Source organism: Phoenix dactylifera, chromosome 11 (assembly GCF_051530095.1).
Source record: "Phoenix dactylifera cultivar Ajwa chromosome 11, Ajwa_hap1_PhDact_Kaust_v1.1, whole genome shotgun sequence".
Lineage (NCBI taxonomy): Eukaryota > Viridiplantae > Streptophyta > Magnoliopsida > Arecales > Arecaceae > Phoenix > Phoenix dactylifera.
In genome coordinates, this window is record NC_143200.1 from 1,819,206 (window position 1) to 1,836,639 (window position 17,434).

The window sequence follows — 17,434 nt, forward strand, 5'->3', positions numbered from 1 at the left end:
AAGGTGTTGGTTTTTTTGACCTGTTATAAAGAACTTTTACAGGAAGGATGATTACAGTTGGGCCATATAAATTCGTTCAGCCTCCAAGTATGAGACGTCATCCCCCTTTGGGCCAGTTCTAGGAGTTCTGAGGGCTCGTTTGGTTCGCGGAAAGTATTTTTCCTCCTAGGAATATGATTCCTGGGAATCATATTCCTAGAAAGAGGATACCTAGGAAAGTATTTTTAGCATGTTTGGTTAACCATGGGAAAGTGACAAATTTCCAAAGTGCTTATGTTTGGTTGACCATCCACTTTCCTAGGAAAATTATGTATAATTCCTATTATGCCCTTAATAAAAATTAGTTCTTTAATGCCTCTTTAATGCTTCTTTAATGTTGAAGGGTCTTTTTGGAAAAAAATAAAAAATGAGTGATTCCCACCTCATGGGAAAGTAACTTTCCCATGTTTCTCATGGGAAAGACTTTCCCATGAAATGTGGGAATCATATTCCCATGGGAATATAACTTTCCCATCTCTCTCCTTTAAAAACTCCAACCAAACAAGAGGCATTTCATTACTTTCCCGTTGACCACACTTTCCCCCCTCCTTTTCCTGCGAACCAAACGAGCCCTGAATGTTAAGGGGCTTGGGATGGTTTGCTTGGGCTCTCTGTTGCTTATTTTGTGAATAGATACTTGTGAGCCCCAATTCATTTCCTCAAAAGCCTTTGCGATGGGTGAAACAAGAACAATTGCTGCCGACATCCAATCACAGTGTCAGGCTCCCACTTGTCGTATCTCCTGCTTTCTCCAGTGGGATCACTGCATGATAATATGCAAGATTTGCGACATGGTGGCCTTAGGAACTTATGTAAATGGTCGAGCTCCCCGTATTCCTGCTCTCCTTTCAATCTTGTGCTTCATGCAATCGCATATAATGAACTACTACCACACCTTGATAGCTCTGGAAATGGAAGTTATACACTAGCATGATGCGAACAGCGATGCAAACATGTCCATCGAGCTGAGCTGCAAGCAAAGGGAAAAAAATTTCTTCAGTTTGCCCTTCGCAAAACCAAATCCCATAATGTGATGTTCTCATTGAAACCAGTTGACGTAATTTCCTCATTCTTGTCACAAAAACAGAAGAATGAATCAAGAGAAAAAGGAAAAAGATACACAGGCCTGTAAACGAAATCAAGTCATGAACCCCATAGAGTGACCTGACACGGCACTGTAAATGCTGTACCCTGCAAATACCAGGCCAGTGGCAAGTATACTGTAATCCAACACTCTCTGCAATGGAGTCGAGGAAGACCCCAAGAGCTTGAGGTGAAATGTGGCAGGCAAGACAAAAGCGAGCAGCGCGCAGACCGTGCTCCCTGTAAATGATATGAGTATTGCGAAGCCTGGAACTGAAGTAGCTAAAAAGGCCACAGCCACCACAATCAGCAAGCGGACAGCTTGCAGTCCTAACCAATTCCTACCTGGTAAATTCTGGCAGAGCTTCTGAAACCATTCGCTCGAGTCCAGCTTGTTCTCTATGATCTCATTGACTGGATGAATAATCATCGGAAAGGTAAATGCTAGAGCAATGCAAAGTCCAACCTGTTCGAGCATCCGGCACGCATGTTTAGCAGAATGAATGAATTCGAGTGCAAGAAAGAAAAAAAAAATAGCAGATGTTTTTCCTCCTAACTCATCCATCGTTGATTAGATTGCTCAGTTTTTTATGTAAACAGATGCATCAAAATTCAGCATGGCACAAAGAAGGCTATAAAGAGAATTCCTAAATCCTCCCTCCCTAGTCCCTGCTATCTTACAAGGACACTCAAAGAAAAGATGGTCTCCAAAAAACTAGAAAAGATTAGTTCGATTTGTTAAATAAATCTTTCTGGGAATGAAATGTCTCTAATTAGTCTCGAGGTTCTTGAGCAGCAAGATGTCGATTTATACTGTAACAGATAAAAGTGGTGCAGGCTTAAAGTTTATCTCTTGGTTTTGGACTCGGATACACCCTAGAATCAACAATTTTTGCAGCTCCTTGAACACTATCACTACTTGCAGCATTTCAAATTGTTTCATATTAATATTTTTGATATTCACACGCACACAAAATGTTACTAGTTAATACAAAAATTATAGGATATCCATATTGGCAGCCCAGCATATTAACATGAAATGTAGGTTGAATATGAAGATTTTCCTGGAATCTAAGAAATATGTTGCATGCTAGCTAAATAGTTTCAGTGATTCTTTGTGTGTCATGGTTTAAACCATACTGCATATGCTTCTTATGGTAGCAAGACTTATCATCTTGAATACTAAAATTACGGGTTAGTAATTCCAAGTACAGATTCAAAACTATAAGGGTTAAGAGTCTGAATATGTTTGGCATCGTATAAGAAATCCTTTTGTTGCTTGACAAAATAATACAAACAAAATGATATCTTTTCTAGCAGTACAACAAACAAAAGACACCCTAACACATCCTATCCCCCAAAAATGATGCATCTCTCAGTCACAACAGCAAGTAGTAATCTTCATCTAGTAAAGCCGATGTCAAGGATACTTTTCATAGAGTTTGCTGCTCTTTGTAAGCCTCGCTGGGGTTTGTATGTAGATTTTGCTTTTCTTGAATTCTCCCGGTTATTGGTGTAGCTTGGTTTAAAACTAAAATACTATAGTACACTACAACATTTCTTGTGCTTGTTTTTGAAATTATAACAAATAAAAGACCTGATTCTGAATAACAACTTAAGAATCTTTCAGCTTCTCAATAACAAAGTACACTACAATATTTTACCCGATTTGAAACTACAATACCAAGTTCAGCTTCTCAAATAACAACTTAAGGTACTTGATAAATCTGTGGTGGGAAGCACATAGGAAACTAACTTAAAGCTCAGAAGAATACTCATTAAGAGAAGGCAAATTTCTTTTCTATCAAACAAAAGAAGAAACAAGTGCAAGGATCGGACCAATATAAGCCTTTTAAGGGCCCTAGCTAGAGTGTGCTTCAAACCTAGAACACACACTTAATTCAGAATGCAAAAGAAGTAGTAAGATAGTAGGAATGATGAGTACTAGCGGTAGACAAAGAGCAAGTTAAGTTACTCGCCTTAACAATGGAAGCAAGCCAGTTGCTTGGAAGATTCAGCGTTATGATATCGTTTGTGTCTTCGCCATAAGCCAGATAGCCAAAAACTCCAAAACATATATAAGCCGCTGCAGTCCCAAGAAACGCCTGAAGCAGCACCCAAGGGAACTTTCTCCTCTCCGCCATCGATGCCTCCAGCGACAGCGTCAACCCAAATGCCTCGAAGCAAAACACGGCCACACCTCCGGCGAACGGCAAGCTCCAAGCACCATTAAAAGCGCTCCTTTTGGCCTTCCTCGAAGGCTTTCTAAGCTGCTGAACGTCCACCGCAAGGACGATGGCCATCGCGAGGACATTGCATGCGTCGGCCAAGATGCTGAAGGGGGCGAGCACGGAGAAGGAGCGGATGAAGGAAAGAGCAGCCTCGAGGGGGAGGAGGAGCGCAAAGACGAATGCTGAGGGCGAGATGCCGTAAGAGGAGAAGACGGAGGAGAGGTTTTCACCCATGAAGAAGAGATAGGAGACGGTGGTGCCGGCATAGGAGATGACGACAAGTACTTCGGTCAGGCAGCGGCCGGGGACTCCGAATGCCTCCGCGCCCAAATCTCCATAGGTTTGGATCTGGACCGCCGCCCCATCTTTATCTCGTCCTTCTTCCAATTTATTTCTGCATCTTATCTGATCGACGTCATAACAAAAAAAAAAACCAAAAAAACAAGAAATGTAAGGGTTACGGTTGAGAAGAAGATGTTATATGTATGGTGACACAGAGAGAAAGAGAGAGCGGCGAGAGGAGAAGCATAGAAGCACCGACGAGAAGGAGCATGCAGTAATAAACGACAGCAGCAGCGGCGGCGAGGCCGAGGGAACCGGAGAGCCAGCCGGAGACGCGGAAGGCGTAGGGGAGGCCGAGGGCGCCGGTGCCCAGGAGGGAGACCACGATGTTGCCGAGGGTCTGGGCGGAGGTGGCCCCACCGCCGCCGCCGCCGCTTTTGCTTCTTTGGTTCGCGTCGAGGAGTGGAAGCGGCGCTTCGGTCGTCTCCATCAAAAAGAAAACAAGGGGAGGGTAAGAAGGGAGATTGCCCGAGGATTTTGTTTTGGCCTTCGTTCGAGTACGGGGACGAGGAGATTTTAAAGAGACGAGCGACAAACGAGAGAGAATAGAGAGAGAGAGAGAGAGAGAGCGGTGTTGATGCAATCAACGGCTGGGGATATCCAACATTCCTGTTTCTTCTTTTCACTACGGCGGCCGCGGATTTGGAGATGATTGGAACTTGTACGGAGTCAGCGGATCAGTTTTGGATAGGGTTTGACCACCGCCATGCCCATATCTAAAATATAGATTGCACAAAAAAAAGCTCTGGTGTTCAAATGACATCAAATCAATGGATAAGCTTGCTTTTGGCTGGCCAGATACCTGGCATGATAAATACTGTGAATAAATTTCGACTTCCAAACTTTGCCAAACAAATTGATCCTAAGATTTTGGACAGTCCAACATGAAGCGCAAAGTAAAATTCTTAATCCTGGTGAACATCATTTACATGCATAATTAAGTTAATTAATAGAATTTAAAGCAAGAGATCATATTGTTCTATGATGCCCTACGACAATGAACATTTAAAGGTTATACATAATAAGATAAAAAAGTTAGGGCTCAAGAAAATAGAATTGGACTGGAAGCATAATTTCTGTTATCTTTAGCCATGGAAAGATGGTAAGGTAACAAAAGCAAGATTTTTGTTGAAGAATGAGAGACCATCATATTCCGTCATGGAAACTCTATGTCATCCTAAATAAAAAATTGGTTTGAGCTCAAATGATTATCAACTTCCAAGTTTCAATAAACACATCAAAATCACGAGAGATGTTGTAGAAACCAAGTGCGAGAGTAACGATATTTTTTGGATTTACTAGAAAAGTCAATTTTCTAACAAGACCAAGTGGTTCGATTGTAAAAGAGGGAATCAAATATTTTTCTTTCTCTAATCTTAATTTAGTCGAAGCTAAATTCTTCAAATAGAGGGAATCCTAATTCATGAGGATCACCGGAACCGTCCATGACCACTTCGATTTTGGATAGGTCAACATAAAATTTAGAAGTAAAATCTGTCATATCAAAAAATGAATTATACATCAAAACTTTTGTTCACAAATTAGCTTATTTTCGAGATCTACAATGATATATCATGCTCTATGATGTTTGACACGCGCACTGATCAAGAGCATATAACAATGTTTAGACCATAAATAAGCTAGTAAAATAAAAATTTCTTTTCAGAAAAAAATTTGACCGAGTATAACTCTAAATCCACAAAAAGTTGCATGGCACAAATAAAAACAACATAAATGTAAAAATTCAAGATTTAGCTATAGAAAGATTTTTTTATTTTTATATTATCTTCATTAATTATGGCCATTCTCGCAAAAGCAATAATTTCTTTCAACTAGTAGAATTCAACTTAAATATTATAGCTGAGACTTGTACAAATAAAAGCATCACGATCAATTCTGTTATTGAATTGATGAAAAAAGGGATGCGGAACCCCATTTTCGAGTTGAGCAACTTGAAGTAAGTTCTTTCTTTTTTATTTTCTTTTTTATTTTCATATTTTAATTAATAAGAAATCTCTTAATTTTTTTCTTATGCTTTTACAAGATTCAAGTTGAGCAACTTCAATGAATTTCTTTCTCTCCGATTGGATAAAAAGCATCACATTGTAATATGAATACAATCTAAGGTACGGATGAGACAATAATAAGCTAAATAATTAAAATACAATTATGTTTCCTTCCTTTCACTGAAAGCATCTGATGCAGGTACAATGGCTGCGTAATCAGAGGTGTTCCTTCATCAATTTGGGCAATCAAAAGCACTATCCTGCTTTGTCTCTTCAAATTTAACATAAGTTGTTCTTAAAAAAAACCACTCTTGACAGATAATAGCAGCAGAAGCAAGCCTTGTTTTCCTGGGAACTTCAAGCATTAGGAGGCTACCACAGCCTTAAGATGATTTAGAAGGTGCCCAAGTGGCTAACAAAAGAAAGGACTTGTTCAGCACAAGGATAACCTGCTTTTGCTCAGAGGCTTCATGCCTTTGGAAGCGATTCAAATTGTCTCAGCTACGAAATTGGGATTGATTATCAAAAGGTAGTTCAATGGGCGTGGCATTGCCATAAAACTCTTCCAAGTTGTAGAAGGCTCGTTGCTGTGGAAGAAATATATGAACAACTACATCACCTGCAGGGGAAGCTTGATAAGTAAATTGACACTTAAAACCAAATACATATGAAAAGAAAATAGGTCTTCAAACCAAGTGGTAAATATTAAATAACTGAACACAGACAATCCAAAAGAAATGGTTTTTGTTCAATCCAGCCCATTCCCATTTTGGGCGAAACAGATCTACTGCTTCTTTTATTTCAGAAAGAGGGATCTTGAACTAAGAAATAGAAATTCATAGAAACTGCCAATTTGACTCAGATTGCTTCAGCAGTAAGTACTATCAAAGCATCATTAGGATCAAAGTCATCAACTGAATACAAATTTATCAATATCTTAATGGTATATTACTTGTGACAAAATAAAATAAATATAATATAATGCCAATTGAAGAGATCGGCTAATGGAAGACTAACCAAAGTCCAGTAAGGTCCATGAGTTGGGCTTGGTATCTCCAGATGCAACTTTGTTAAACTGCTTCTCAGCTATATCTCTTATTCTTGACCTACAATTTAATTTGCAAAGAAGGTTTAGACTGATCATGCTCCATGCATAAAGTTTACTGATGGAACATTATAAATAAGCAATCAACTTGTTGGTTTGATTTGATTTGAATGTTCTGCAGCCATCTTTTTAATGGTAATTTTATCTTACGAGAATTTAACTCGAACAAGTAGATGCATAGATAGTAAGGTAAAATACCCAATAGCATCAATTTGAGGGCGGGAGAAGGCTGTGACAATGATAAAAAACCGGGTCCAATAAACCAGAGGCTTCACGAAGAGAACACGGATATCAGCAGCCTTTACCTCATCAGCAACTTTAGCTAATGTAACAGCAACTGCAAAAAAGAGCAACTTGCATCTCATGACATAATACAGTTGAGTTTGTTTTAGAAAAAACAAATTAATAGCTATCATAATATTCTTCGAAAGGCAAAATTGCTGTTGTCCATGAGCATACTGAAAAGAACAAGCAATCTATTTTTTTACAAAGTAGTTTACATTAAAGTGATGAGAAGTAGAAGAGGATGTGAGGCAGAGCCCCATGCAGGTCCATGCAACGTCCAATCACCCATAGGCCATAGTAGAACACATACACAAGAGATGCGACAAACCCAAAGAAGAGAACCTATACAAACATGAAACCAGGATAGCTGGTCATGCATCCCAGACGACACACTGATCCCCACGGTGCAGAACTAGTAGGCCAACAGCCACACCCCGCCATTAATGTCAAGATGGTACACCAAACATAGCTTCACATTCTCAATGGGGAGAGAGCAGCCAAAGAACTGCGCCATTGCAGCCATCTACCACCTACGCTTGCCAAATCCTCTACCTCCGACCAAACTCCGCAGGCTCACTGAGCCCCATCGGACTGGCCATTTATTCCTTCACCTCCTCCGCAACTCCGTTTTCGGGCTCCCAACAGTGGGCAGCTCGCCCTAGTAACAATACCAAAGGGCTCTGCCAGCCTTGAAGAGTATAAGAGGAAGGAGCGAGGAGAAGAGAAAGAGATGGAAGAAGGAGAGGAATAAGGGGGGTTACTCGGCCATGCAAGGCCAGGGAGCCCAAATGATTTCCAGTGTTCCTCTCTCTAGCACAGAGATCCCATCAAATGGTTGATATCTCCAACCTAACCATTTTCTAAGACGCTTTTGCCAATCATACCAGAAATTAAGCTTCCATTTTTTTCCCGACATTGCATATAAATTCTACTGTTTGCATTGATTTCGAAGAAGGTAAGTTTATAAGTCAGGGAACGAAATGAGCATACAGGATAAGCTCACGGCATCATCATCAGACTCTGCACTGGGGGGCTGCCGATCACCACTTCCATACACCACCTTGCCATACTTCTTTAACAAATCGTCGAACATCTCATCCGTGTCTCGTCCCCTGACATTCTGCAACACATTTAACCGTTGCAAGTATTATAGCAACTGATATCTTCTAATAGCCGATCTTTGAACTGAGGAGATAAAGTCAAATTAGCTAACAAAAGAGGAAGAGATGTTAAGCGAGTCGAGATTTATTCAGAGGAGAAAGCAAGGGGAATAAGAAATTTAAGGGAGAAAGGGAGTAGAAAATGAGAGAGCAAGTAATGGAGAGAGGTGCGACGCACATGGTCCGGCGGTCTCTGGCTAAGAAAGACCTGAAACCGAGTAGTACGGCTGCTCGAGGGCACGCGAGCGCAGGGATAACACCTCCTCCTCCTCCTCAAACCGAGACCGTGGACTGGCTCCTGGGAATAGTCATGGAATTGGACGCAAGAAGGAATTGCCGCCGCCGTTGCTAACGCCCGCATATTAGAGCAGCGAGCGGAGGGGAGGAATGGGGGAGAGGTAGAAAGAAAGAAGACGGGATAAAGTCCCAGAAAAATAAATATCTCCGGATGGTTCAGGGTATTTAACCCGAGCCGGGGATAATGAACCATGGAATAAGAACCGCTAAGCCTCGAGTCAAGTTTCCATCTATTGTTCTCCCGTTAAATCACGGACCGTCCAATTTAGACAGGTCCCACCAGTTGTCGCAGTCAGGACGGCGGATTGCAGTGATGGTTTTTTACGGGGAGCTCGCCGCCTAACATGTACCGCAAAGTCGGACTTCTCCCGATGCTCGGATGGTGTTTGATGGGATGCGGGAAAGAAACTCGGTTTTCTGGGCGGCATGGTTTCGGGGTATGCTGTCGAGAAAAGGGGATCCGACGCTTTTGAGCTGTTCGAGTTGATGCCGAAGGAAGATGAATGCAGCAACGAGTTTGATTTCACCGGCATTTTTGGTGCTTTGAGTCTTCCTGACTTCATTTAAAGCGGTCGATGCGAGAAAAGGATTTGTTCAGCTGCATGAGGCTGGTATCGCTCCATGGACTTCGATGGTTGGAAGCTGATATCACTCATGGCTAGCATCCTTAAGGCATGCTCGAATCTCGCTGCCTTGGAGCAAGGAAAGCAAATGTAAGGGAATTAGGATTCGTTTCGTACGGGAAGAAAAGAGGAAAGAGGAACAATAGCCAATGAAAAAATGGAGAAATACCTTACATTTGGTTGGAGTTTTCGAAAGAAAAAGATGGAAAGTCCAATTACCATATGCTGGAATTGGAGAAATTTTTTTTTCAAAAGTGCTCTTAAGTTTTTAGATGGATATTTTACACAATTTTCACTTTTCCATAGCCAACCAAATATGCAAAAACTGCTTTTCGGAGCATAATATCTACTATGAACACAAAGTGTGGGAATCTGGAAGAATGCAACCGTGTGTTTGAACGAATGCCGAAAAGGGATGTCATCGCATGGAATTCAACTATACCAGGATTTTCACAAAATGGACATGGAAATGAAGCTCTACACCTTTTTTTTCTTTTTAGGAGATGAAGCTGGAGGGTACCAAACCTTGCATTCATCACTGCTTCTGTGCTTGTAGCCACGTAGGCCAAGATGACAGAGGATGGGTTTACTTCACATAGATGCACAAAATCCTTTTGGATCAGCAACAAGGGTTGAACGCTATGCTTGCATGGTTGATAACCTTAGCCAAGTCAGCATGTTAAAGGAAGCCAAAGACTCCATAGAATCAGTACCATTGACAGGCTACCACAATGTTGTGATATAAGAGCATATGCTGGAGAGAGATTGACGGAATTGGGCTCGCAGGATTCTTCTGCTTACACTTTGCTGTCAAACATAGATGCTGGCTGGGGCAGATGGGATGATGTGAGTAAAAATGAGCAAGAGAGATAATCTCAGTATCTTGTATTCATTGTTACAGCAATATGTACATCAATATATAGCCTAACAATGTGGCTAGAAAGGAAAATGTATCAAGGAAATATTAATCATAGTTGGACTAGTACAGTAATAAGATGGTAAATATGCTTATCAATGTGGAATCGGTGAGAAGAGTTCATGCTTTTGTTGTTGCAGACCCGCAGCACCCTGAAATGAAGGATATATGCAGAAGTGAGAAGATTACCAGACTACATGGCTGATGAAGGTATCATCTTGCTTCTGGATTGCCATTTCATAATTATTTAAAATCAGAGTCAGGATATCAGACTAGATAAGAGTTGTAATTGATAGCATCTGCTGTTTCTTGACCCTTCTGCGAAGTATATTGCAATATTAGATGAAAACAAACCTAAAGAGTTAGTTTTCTAATTGCTTCTCACATATCAACGACATAAGGATACAAAAAAATTGATCATATCTAATCTCAAATATCAACGCTCCATCTCATGCACTAAGTTGCATGTCAGCTTGCAATTTTTTTAAAAAAAAAATACATTGTCAGACTGCACATAAGGTCTTTTTTTGGATGAAGATACTTTTAGCATATGCACATCTCCTGATGATTTGTTTCTCTATAAAGGTATGCATGATACAAAATTTGGAAGGTTTTATCAAGATACATGCAAAGGAAAATCTTTTACGTGTCGATGGCCATTACAGTCATCCACTCATTCTTGCTTTTCTTAACGCATCATGTCCATCCAAACCAACAATGTGCTTCACACCTCTTCTTCGTCCTCTCAAATCCTATCCTTATTCCAAAATTTTTTCATCAGACCTATTGTCTTTGGGTTTTCGTCTTCTCTTGCCGGCACTATCGAGATACTACAATTAATCTTCTTTAACCTCCCATCTGCTCTTCACCGGTCTTTCTTCATTCTGTAAATCATTTCAGAGTACCTACCTCGTAATATTTATCCAGCTAGTGCAGAGTCTATGCAAAATTGCTGCTATTGTGTCAGCAGCGAATTCTTCACATAATTTTGCTTCATGTGACTTGACTTGCTGAGCTGATCCAGTCCTAATGTATCAGCCATCATCACTAAATGCTGCACCAGGTCTGTGGATGTGCGCATAGAAACTAATTCAGTTAGATCATGCACATCCAGTAGGTTATTTAAGTATATAGAAAGAAGTGTTACCAACTGCAAAAAAGAAGGAAGTGCCAGAAAATAAATACATGTAGAATGTCTGCATTAACTCTGCAGATGCACATAGAGGCATGTATCTGAGAAAGTAAAGTCAGATGTAATTTGACATTTGCTTTCACAAAATCTCTGAGATAGTGGTACAAGTAATTGGCATTATATGTGTGTTTCATCTCGATTTTGATGTATCCCAGGATATTGCAAATGATGCTTTGTTTCTTGAAAATGGTTACTAAGCTAATACAAAACATAATAGTGTTCAAGTTTGATGAAAATAACATGACTATATATGAGGGGAAAAAGAAATCAATGATAAGAAATAGCTATTACTTACCATATTAATAGGGTAATAGATTGGATCAAACCTTAATATTCAAGTTGCTTCTATGAAGCCTCTTCTCCGAACTTACTCATTCGGATGGGATTTATAGGCAGTACACAACATTGAGGTAAAAAGGATCATGTGGAAAGTTCACACACAGATCTCTCTTGAAATAATTCTAGATAGGTTGTGCACGATGAAAAACTGGCGAAGAAAAAGATTCATTCTATCTCGTTTCATAAATTCCTGTCATATTATAAACATGGTTCGAAGCGTCATGATATTTTTCAAATACCATGAACTTGTCTTGGTTGCATCATTCACGGAATTGTTCCTGAGAATTGAATTATTCACAAATTGTTCAACTGCGAATCTCATGAATTATTCATACTTTATTGTTGAAATGGTCAAAATTAAGTATAATGACAATCATCATTTTTATCACTTTTCTCCTTGCTTCCTCATTCCTTTGTGTCAAAATTAACAGGCATGATTGAGGTTAGCCACCTGTTGACATGAGGAAGCAAACATTTTCTTTTATGTATGTATTTATTTATATTCAGATTTAAGTTAGTTATATAACCCCATTAATGTATTTGCGTGTGTCATGTAAAAGAAATGAAATGGCTATGTTACTTTTATCTGTTTTTCTTTTAACTTCTTTATTTTTTTGGTTTAATTAACAGAATGCCACAAGCTTTTGAACTTTTTAGTCTGGATTTAAAGGGCTTGTTTTAGGTTGGTTAATTGACCCCGTGAGTGTTAATGAGGTTAGAGATTTTTTGTTGGTTTGGGTTTGTATGGGGCCTAATCAAGTCTTTTATGCGCAATTTTTAGTTAATTTAGCACTTGGTTTAGTCAAGATGGGTTGGGTTTAGTTGAATTGGGATGGATTGGAACAAGATCAGCCTGGCTAGGTCGAGATGATCTAATCAAGTTGGATTGCACTAATGGATACGCAGAGTTAATTAGCTACATTCTTTGTGGATAGTTTTGAGATTCCCTTGGAGAGCATGCAATGAGAACTAGCTAAAGGAAGCTCATAGTTGATCCTCTCCAAATTCCGTTCACCCTCACTTTGATGTCTTACTTATAACTCCCTTTACCCATCCCTCACCATAAACAATGAGGGGGACAGGAGGCTGAGGAGGCCAAGGATTTACCCATCCCTCACCCTGAACAGTGAGGAAGGCAGGAGGCCAAGAAGGCTGAGGATGGCATACATTGAAATCTCTATTTTTCTTTTCTTATGGTATAATTGAAATCATGGATGCAACTTGTATCATTAACATTTAATAATTTATATAAAGGTAGGCTCCATGTTGTCGGCAAGGATCTTTTACCAAACTTTTTTACCTAACTTGTGTCATTAACTTTTTTACTAGCTATCAACAATAATAATATACACAGCTTTAGCTATTTTTATTGCCTGCTTTGGCCACTGATAATAGTATAATTTCTTGCAGTGATAAATTGTAGTGATGTCTACTAAAAAGCAATATTTAAATGTTGAAATCTTTGCTAGAAAAATATTTTAAGAGTAAATAATGATTAGAAGCAAGGAAGTAGTATACACTCCCTTGAGAGACTAATTTAGCATCAAACTTATTCATATTCTGCGGCGGTTGATCTCATGCTTACATGAAGTGCACTGCCATAAGCAAAAATTTCAATGGACTAAGTTATTTTTCTAATAAGGGTTGCCTTTGAAAATTATTCATTCTAAAGTTTTTTTCTTAAAATTTGGTGACATAGAGATAATCTATATGACATTTAAATACGACAGGGCTATCAAAAGTTATTATGATCACTAACTATAAGTTCAATATATTTTATGATGTATTTGAATGAAAAACTCTTGTGATGTACCATCAGCGCAAGCATACCACACTTTGAAACTTTGAAAAGAAAAAAAAAGAGGAAAAATGAGGTCAATAAGTCTCCTCGATGTCCAAGTGTTAGCCATAAAAATGTCATGATCGCATTTAGGTAGGAGAATGGACCTAGCTTAGTTTTGGTAGTGAGAATAGACCTAGGTTCGAATTTGAAGCCCAAATGCAAGAAAATTATTGGTAAGTTCATTTCATATACATGCATGACCAATCCATCCACCATATTTAACAACATAAACCTATCTAACCAACTAATATTTTTTTACGAACATACACCCGTTGCCATCTTTTACCCAAAACACAAAAAAAAGAAATAACGATAAAAGGCCTTATGCACAAAGCACGTTTGATGTTGTATATAATATTATACAAGGATGATAATCTGGTACATATATTACAATGATATCATCATTTTATTATGAAATAATTTGATTTATAAACATTATATTTAGGTCTTATTATTATTATTATTTCCCTTCATACTTTTACAGCTTTCCTTAATAAGAGAAAATTTCGTTCAAAAATCTAATGAGCGATGGGCTTCCAGATACTGATGGGCATAAGCCCAGAAGGCCGGCCTGCCAATATGGAAGGATATATTCAGCCCTAATATTTGAGAAGAATAACACCAGAGCCGGCTTCCGGAAAGGCTTAAGTAAGGGACATAATGGTAAATTAAGTACCTGGCACGGCACCTATAAATAACCTTCCACGCCGCACCCCAAAACCCTAGACTCTCTCGCCTACCGGCCGCAAAACTTAACCCTAACCCTAGCGGAGAGAGGACGAGCTCGACAGCCATGGTTAGCCCTCGATTCTTCTCCGTCTTCTTCGATTCGGATCGCTAATGGTTTCTTCTACGGTTTTTGATGGTTCTTTTTTTTTCCTGATTGTTATTCGATTTTGCTTGGTTTCCTAGGCGGATGTTTCAAATGTGGCGGACGTGGGAGGGGCGCAGCCGAAGAAGAGGACCTTCAGGAAGTTCTCCTACCGAGGTGTCGATCTCGATCAGCTCCTCGACATGGGAACCGACGAGCTTGTCAAGCTCTTCCATGCCCGAGCTCGCAGAAGGTTTGGTGCTCCTCTCTCCGTGATCGTTGAGTTTCTTGTTTTGAGTTGCAGGTTTAATTTTACTCGTGTTCGACTTCTTTTTCCTCTGAGTTAGGTTTCAGAGAGGTCTGAAGAGGAAGCCCATGGCTCTGATCAAGAAGCTTCGCAAGGCGGTATTTTTCTATTATTTTCCTTTTTATTTAATTCGAATGTTAATTTGATCTTTGTGCAGATCTATGTGGTATGTTGGAGCCAGTGCATTTTGAGATTTATTTTGTTGATTTTTTTTGTTTGTCTTGAGTTTTTGAGGCCTTTTTAAATCTTCAGCTTTTCTTTCCGGTCCTTTGATCTATTTCTGGATTACGATCATTTATGCAGAAATTCGTTGGATAGATCCTTTGATTGTAAGAAGAATCCGGGTGCCTGCTGGACGTTTTAGATCCATTGTTAAGCACTGATAAACGTGGGTGAATGCCGTTGTACCAAAAAAATAAATAAATAAACGTGGGTGAATGGAGGGGGACTGTTTTATGGTTTTTACACCAGCACAGGTAGTGTGAATCAGGAAGTGGTGCAAGGAAAGTTTGGCAGATTAGAATTGCAGAAATAGGAGCTCCTTGGGAGCATAATTGCTATTCCAGATAAATTGTTTCGTATTATATATAAGTCAATCTGTTGGTTGCATTTTAAGACGAAAACAAATGATGGATTGAATTAACAATATGAGAATTTGATAAGAACAACTATACTTAGTCTTGAGGAAGGTTGATTTGTTAGGAATAGGATATTAATAAGATATGTTGAAATGAATGTTGGAAGCACCTTCTGAACTGAATTATATGTCATGAAGTGGGTGCACTTTTGAGTGTGATATTCTAGATCTGGTCTGGTGGCCGACATAGTAAATTCCATGTAAAGGTTAACATTTATAAACAAGTGTATTATCACCAATCAATATTTGGTTGAGTTTCTAATTTTATCCAAAATGATGGAATTTAAATTTGTTTTCTTTATCTTTCGAGATATTTAGGATTACGGAATTTGAAAATGTTTTCTTTCAATGAGATCCAGCAGGCTGATACTCTAGTTAATTTCTTCCTCCCCATGGGCTCAAACTAGATACTTTTCTTGTCTTTTATTGCTATTCTTCCAGTGATCTTAAATGTATAGCTAGCTCTCCTAATCATTTAATTTTTAATTTCACGGCATTTTGGATGACTGAACATGTCAATCATTGTCTTGAATGAACAACTATGTATTAGACATGCATGAAAACATAAATATATGCATATCAGATACATTTCAGGCCTGCCTGCATCTGAAATAAACACATGTTGTATTCATTTATATGATTTTCATCCGCTGTAAGTAGACATGCATGCACAACCATGTATGTGCCAAATTCTTCTGTGCCCCTAACTTCTCATGTGAAATCAAATTATATCCGATCATATGCATATGGGAGTGTTCATGGTTTTTTGGTTGTATAACCAAATTTTTAATCTTCGTATCTCTGTTTTCTAGCTTAATTATACATGGGGATATTGTTTATTACATTTTAGATGTACATTACATGACTAGCCATGATCAAAGTTGTTGTTATGCCTTTCTTATTTTTCTTGAAGTTGCTGATGTCAGTTGTCTCATCTTCAGTCCATGAGACTAAAGAAGCGGAACATGATATAACTAATATATTGTACATCGTTTTCTGGTGTTGGTGGGATGTGTGCAGAAGCGTGATGCTCCTCCTGGGGAGAAGCCTGAACCTGTGAGAACCCACCTTCGGAACATGATAATAGTCCCAGAGATGATTGGAAGCATTATCGGTGTCTATAATGGGAAAACTTTCAACCAGGTTGAAATCAAGGTAAGGTTCTTGTTTAAATTTAATGTGTTAGGAGGGATGATATATTATGGCATTCCATTAAGAGACAATGCAGATAGGCACGAAAAGTTGATCTGTTTACATGTGGTTGAGATTTAGCAACTTCTTGTTGGTGGTGGTTTTCATCAATTCATTTATTTAATCTTCTTCGTTTATTTTGCAGTCATCTATTTTTTTTCTCTATGTAATCCTTCAGAATCATTTCATTATCCACAAGGAACTAACTTGGCTCATTGCATTTGATCATCATTCCATTAACCTGGCTGTACCGTGTACATGCAACTGCACTTGTGCATGTGTCTAGACCTGCATCTGGCATGTGCAAATGATAACACCCGTTAGAGTAAAATATTGTTACTGCTTAAGCAAATATTCACCAGGTTGAATTATAGTTGGAAGTTGAATGAGGCATCCAAATGTGAAGTCATTTTCAGTTGTTTTTCCTCAGGCAATAGAGTAATCTTATACTCTTTTTGTGTTTTAAATTGTGCAGCCTGAAATGATTGGTCACTACTTGGCGGAGTTCTCCATCTCATATAAGCCTGTGAAGCATGGAAGGCCTGGTATTGGTGCCACCCACTCCTCCCGTTTCATTCCTCTCAAGTAAAAGCCAAATATCAGGCAAAGGGTTAGGGGATCAAAGACAGTGCTTCTGGTTGTTATTGAATTTTTCTTGCTTTGGTCAGTTCAAGCTTTAGCTTTCAGTGCTGTATTTCTAAGGAATATATTCTCGCTTTTGCTCGTTGTGTCATGACTTGTCCAACTTGAATTTATATTGAATCCTTAATTGAGTTTTGTCCCTTCTTAAGTATCATACAAGCTCCGATTGCAGCGTCTTTAGATGTGTAACAGGTATTTTGGCACTTGTTCTACAAATTTGAGTTTGATAGGAAAGTCTAGTTTCATCTTAGTTTGCCTGTAACTGCTGAAGCTGATTTGAATGTATTTTCCAAGTCAGTTGCTACGTGGTTGAGTGAAAATCTTGTCTAAAAATTGTGCCGCTTGGATGCGCATGTTCCAAGTTCTGTGCTGAACTGATATTTGA

At 39.0% G+C, this 17,434-nt stretch overlaps 3 protein-coding genes across 5 annotated transcripts; 1 reads left to right on the forward strand and 2 right to left on the reverse strand.

The window, feature by feature from the left end:
• Positions 1-679: 679 nt before the first annotated feature.
• LOC103711893 (amino acid transporter ANT1-like) lies at positions 680-5,756 on the reverse strand. 2 transcript variants are annotated; one of them, XM_026806683.3, is made up of 4 exons: positions 3,895-5,756; positions 3,102-3,758; positions 1,468-1,588; positions 1,040-1,362 (listed from the first exon to the last, which is right to left on the reverse strand). In XM_026806683.3, exons 1-4 carry the CDS (start codon positions 4,123-4,125, stop codon positions 1,178-1,180), a joined length of 1,194 nt encoding a protein of 397 aa, XP_026662484.3. In that variant the 5' UTR covers positions 4,126-5,756; the 3' UTR covers positions 1,040-1,177. The 2 variants fall into 2 exon arrangements, with proteins under 2 accessions (XP_008796438.3, XP_026662484.3); XM_008798216.5 differs by having other exon boundaries at positions 680-1,588; positions 3,895-4,277.
• On the reverse strand, positions 5,747-8,692 carry LOC103711927 (Lojap-related protein). Of its 2 annotated transcripts, XM_026806690.4 has the most exons (6): positions 8,430-8,692; positions 8,082-8,211; positions 7,005-7,143; positions 6,719-6,807; positions 6,151-6,320; positions 5,811-6,049 (listed from the first exon to the last, which is right to left on the reverse strand). In XM_026806690.4, the coding sequence occupies exons 1-5, from the start codon at positions 8,610-8,612 to the stop codon at positions 6,199-6,201; spliced, it is 663 nt and encodes a 220-aa protein (XP_026662491.1). In that variant the 5' UTR covers positions 8,613-8,692; the 3' UTR covers positions 5,811-6,049; positions 6,151-6,198. The 2 variants fall into 2 exon arrangements, with proteins under 2 accessions (XP_008796472.1, XP_026662491.1); XM_008798250.5 differs by having other exon boundaries at positions 5,747-6,320.
• Positions 8,693-14,135: 5,443 nt separating this feature from the next.
• On the forward strand, positions 14,136-17,200 carry LOC103711939 (small ribosomal subunit protein uS19). The gene is made up of 5 exons (XM_008798271.4): positions 14,136-14,257; positions 14,374-14,525; positions 14,620-14,677; positions 16,237-16,371; positions 16,883-17,200. Exons 1-5 carry the CDS (start codon positions 14,255-14,257, stop codon positions 16,994-16,996), a joined length of 462 nt encoding a protein of 153 aa, XP_008796493.3. The 5' UTR covers positions 14,136-14,254; the 3' UTR covers positions 16,997-17,200.
• The last annotated feature ends 234 nt before the right edge of the window (positions 17,201-17,434 follow it).

Excerpts from the sequence above, each read along its gene's own strand:
- LOC103711893 (XM_008798216.5), bottom strand. The coding sequence starts at position 4,125 with ATGGAGACGACCGAAGCGCCGCTTCCACTCCTCGACGCGAACCAAAGA. Across the intron at positions 3,759-3,894 it reads ATTACTGCATGCTCCTTCTC|ATAAGATGCAGAAATAAATT; the intron begins GTCGGTGCTTCT and ends GACGTCGATCAG. Across the intron at positions 1,589-3,101 it reads GGCTTGCTTCCATTGTTAAG|GTTGGACTTTGCATTGCTCT; the intron begins GCGAGTAACTTA and ends ATGCTCGAACAG.
- LOC103711939 (XM_008798271.4), top strand. Across the intron at positions 14,526-14,619 it reads CATGCCCGAGCTCGCAGAAG|GTTTCAGAGAGGTCTGAAGA; the intron begins GTTTGGTGCTCC and ends CCTCTGAGTTAG. Across the intron at positions 14,678-16,236 it reads TCAAGAAGCTTCGCAAGGCG|AAGCGTGATGCTCCTCCTGG; the intron begins GTATTTTTCTAT and ends GGATGTGTGCAG.
- LOC103711927 (XM_008798250.5), bottom strand. The coding sequence starts at position 8,612 with ATGCGGGCGTTAGCAACGGCGGCGGCAATTCCTTCTTGCGTCCAATTC. Across the intron at positions 6,808-7,004 it reads CCTCAAATTGATGCTATTGG|GTCAAGAATAAGAGATATAG; the intron begins GTATTTTACCTT and ends ATTAAATTGTAG. Across the intron at positions 6,321-6,718 it reads ATGGACCTTACTGGACTTTG|GTGATGTAGTTGTTCATATA; the intron begins GTTAGTCTTCCA and ends CTTCCCCTGCAG.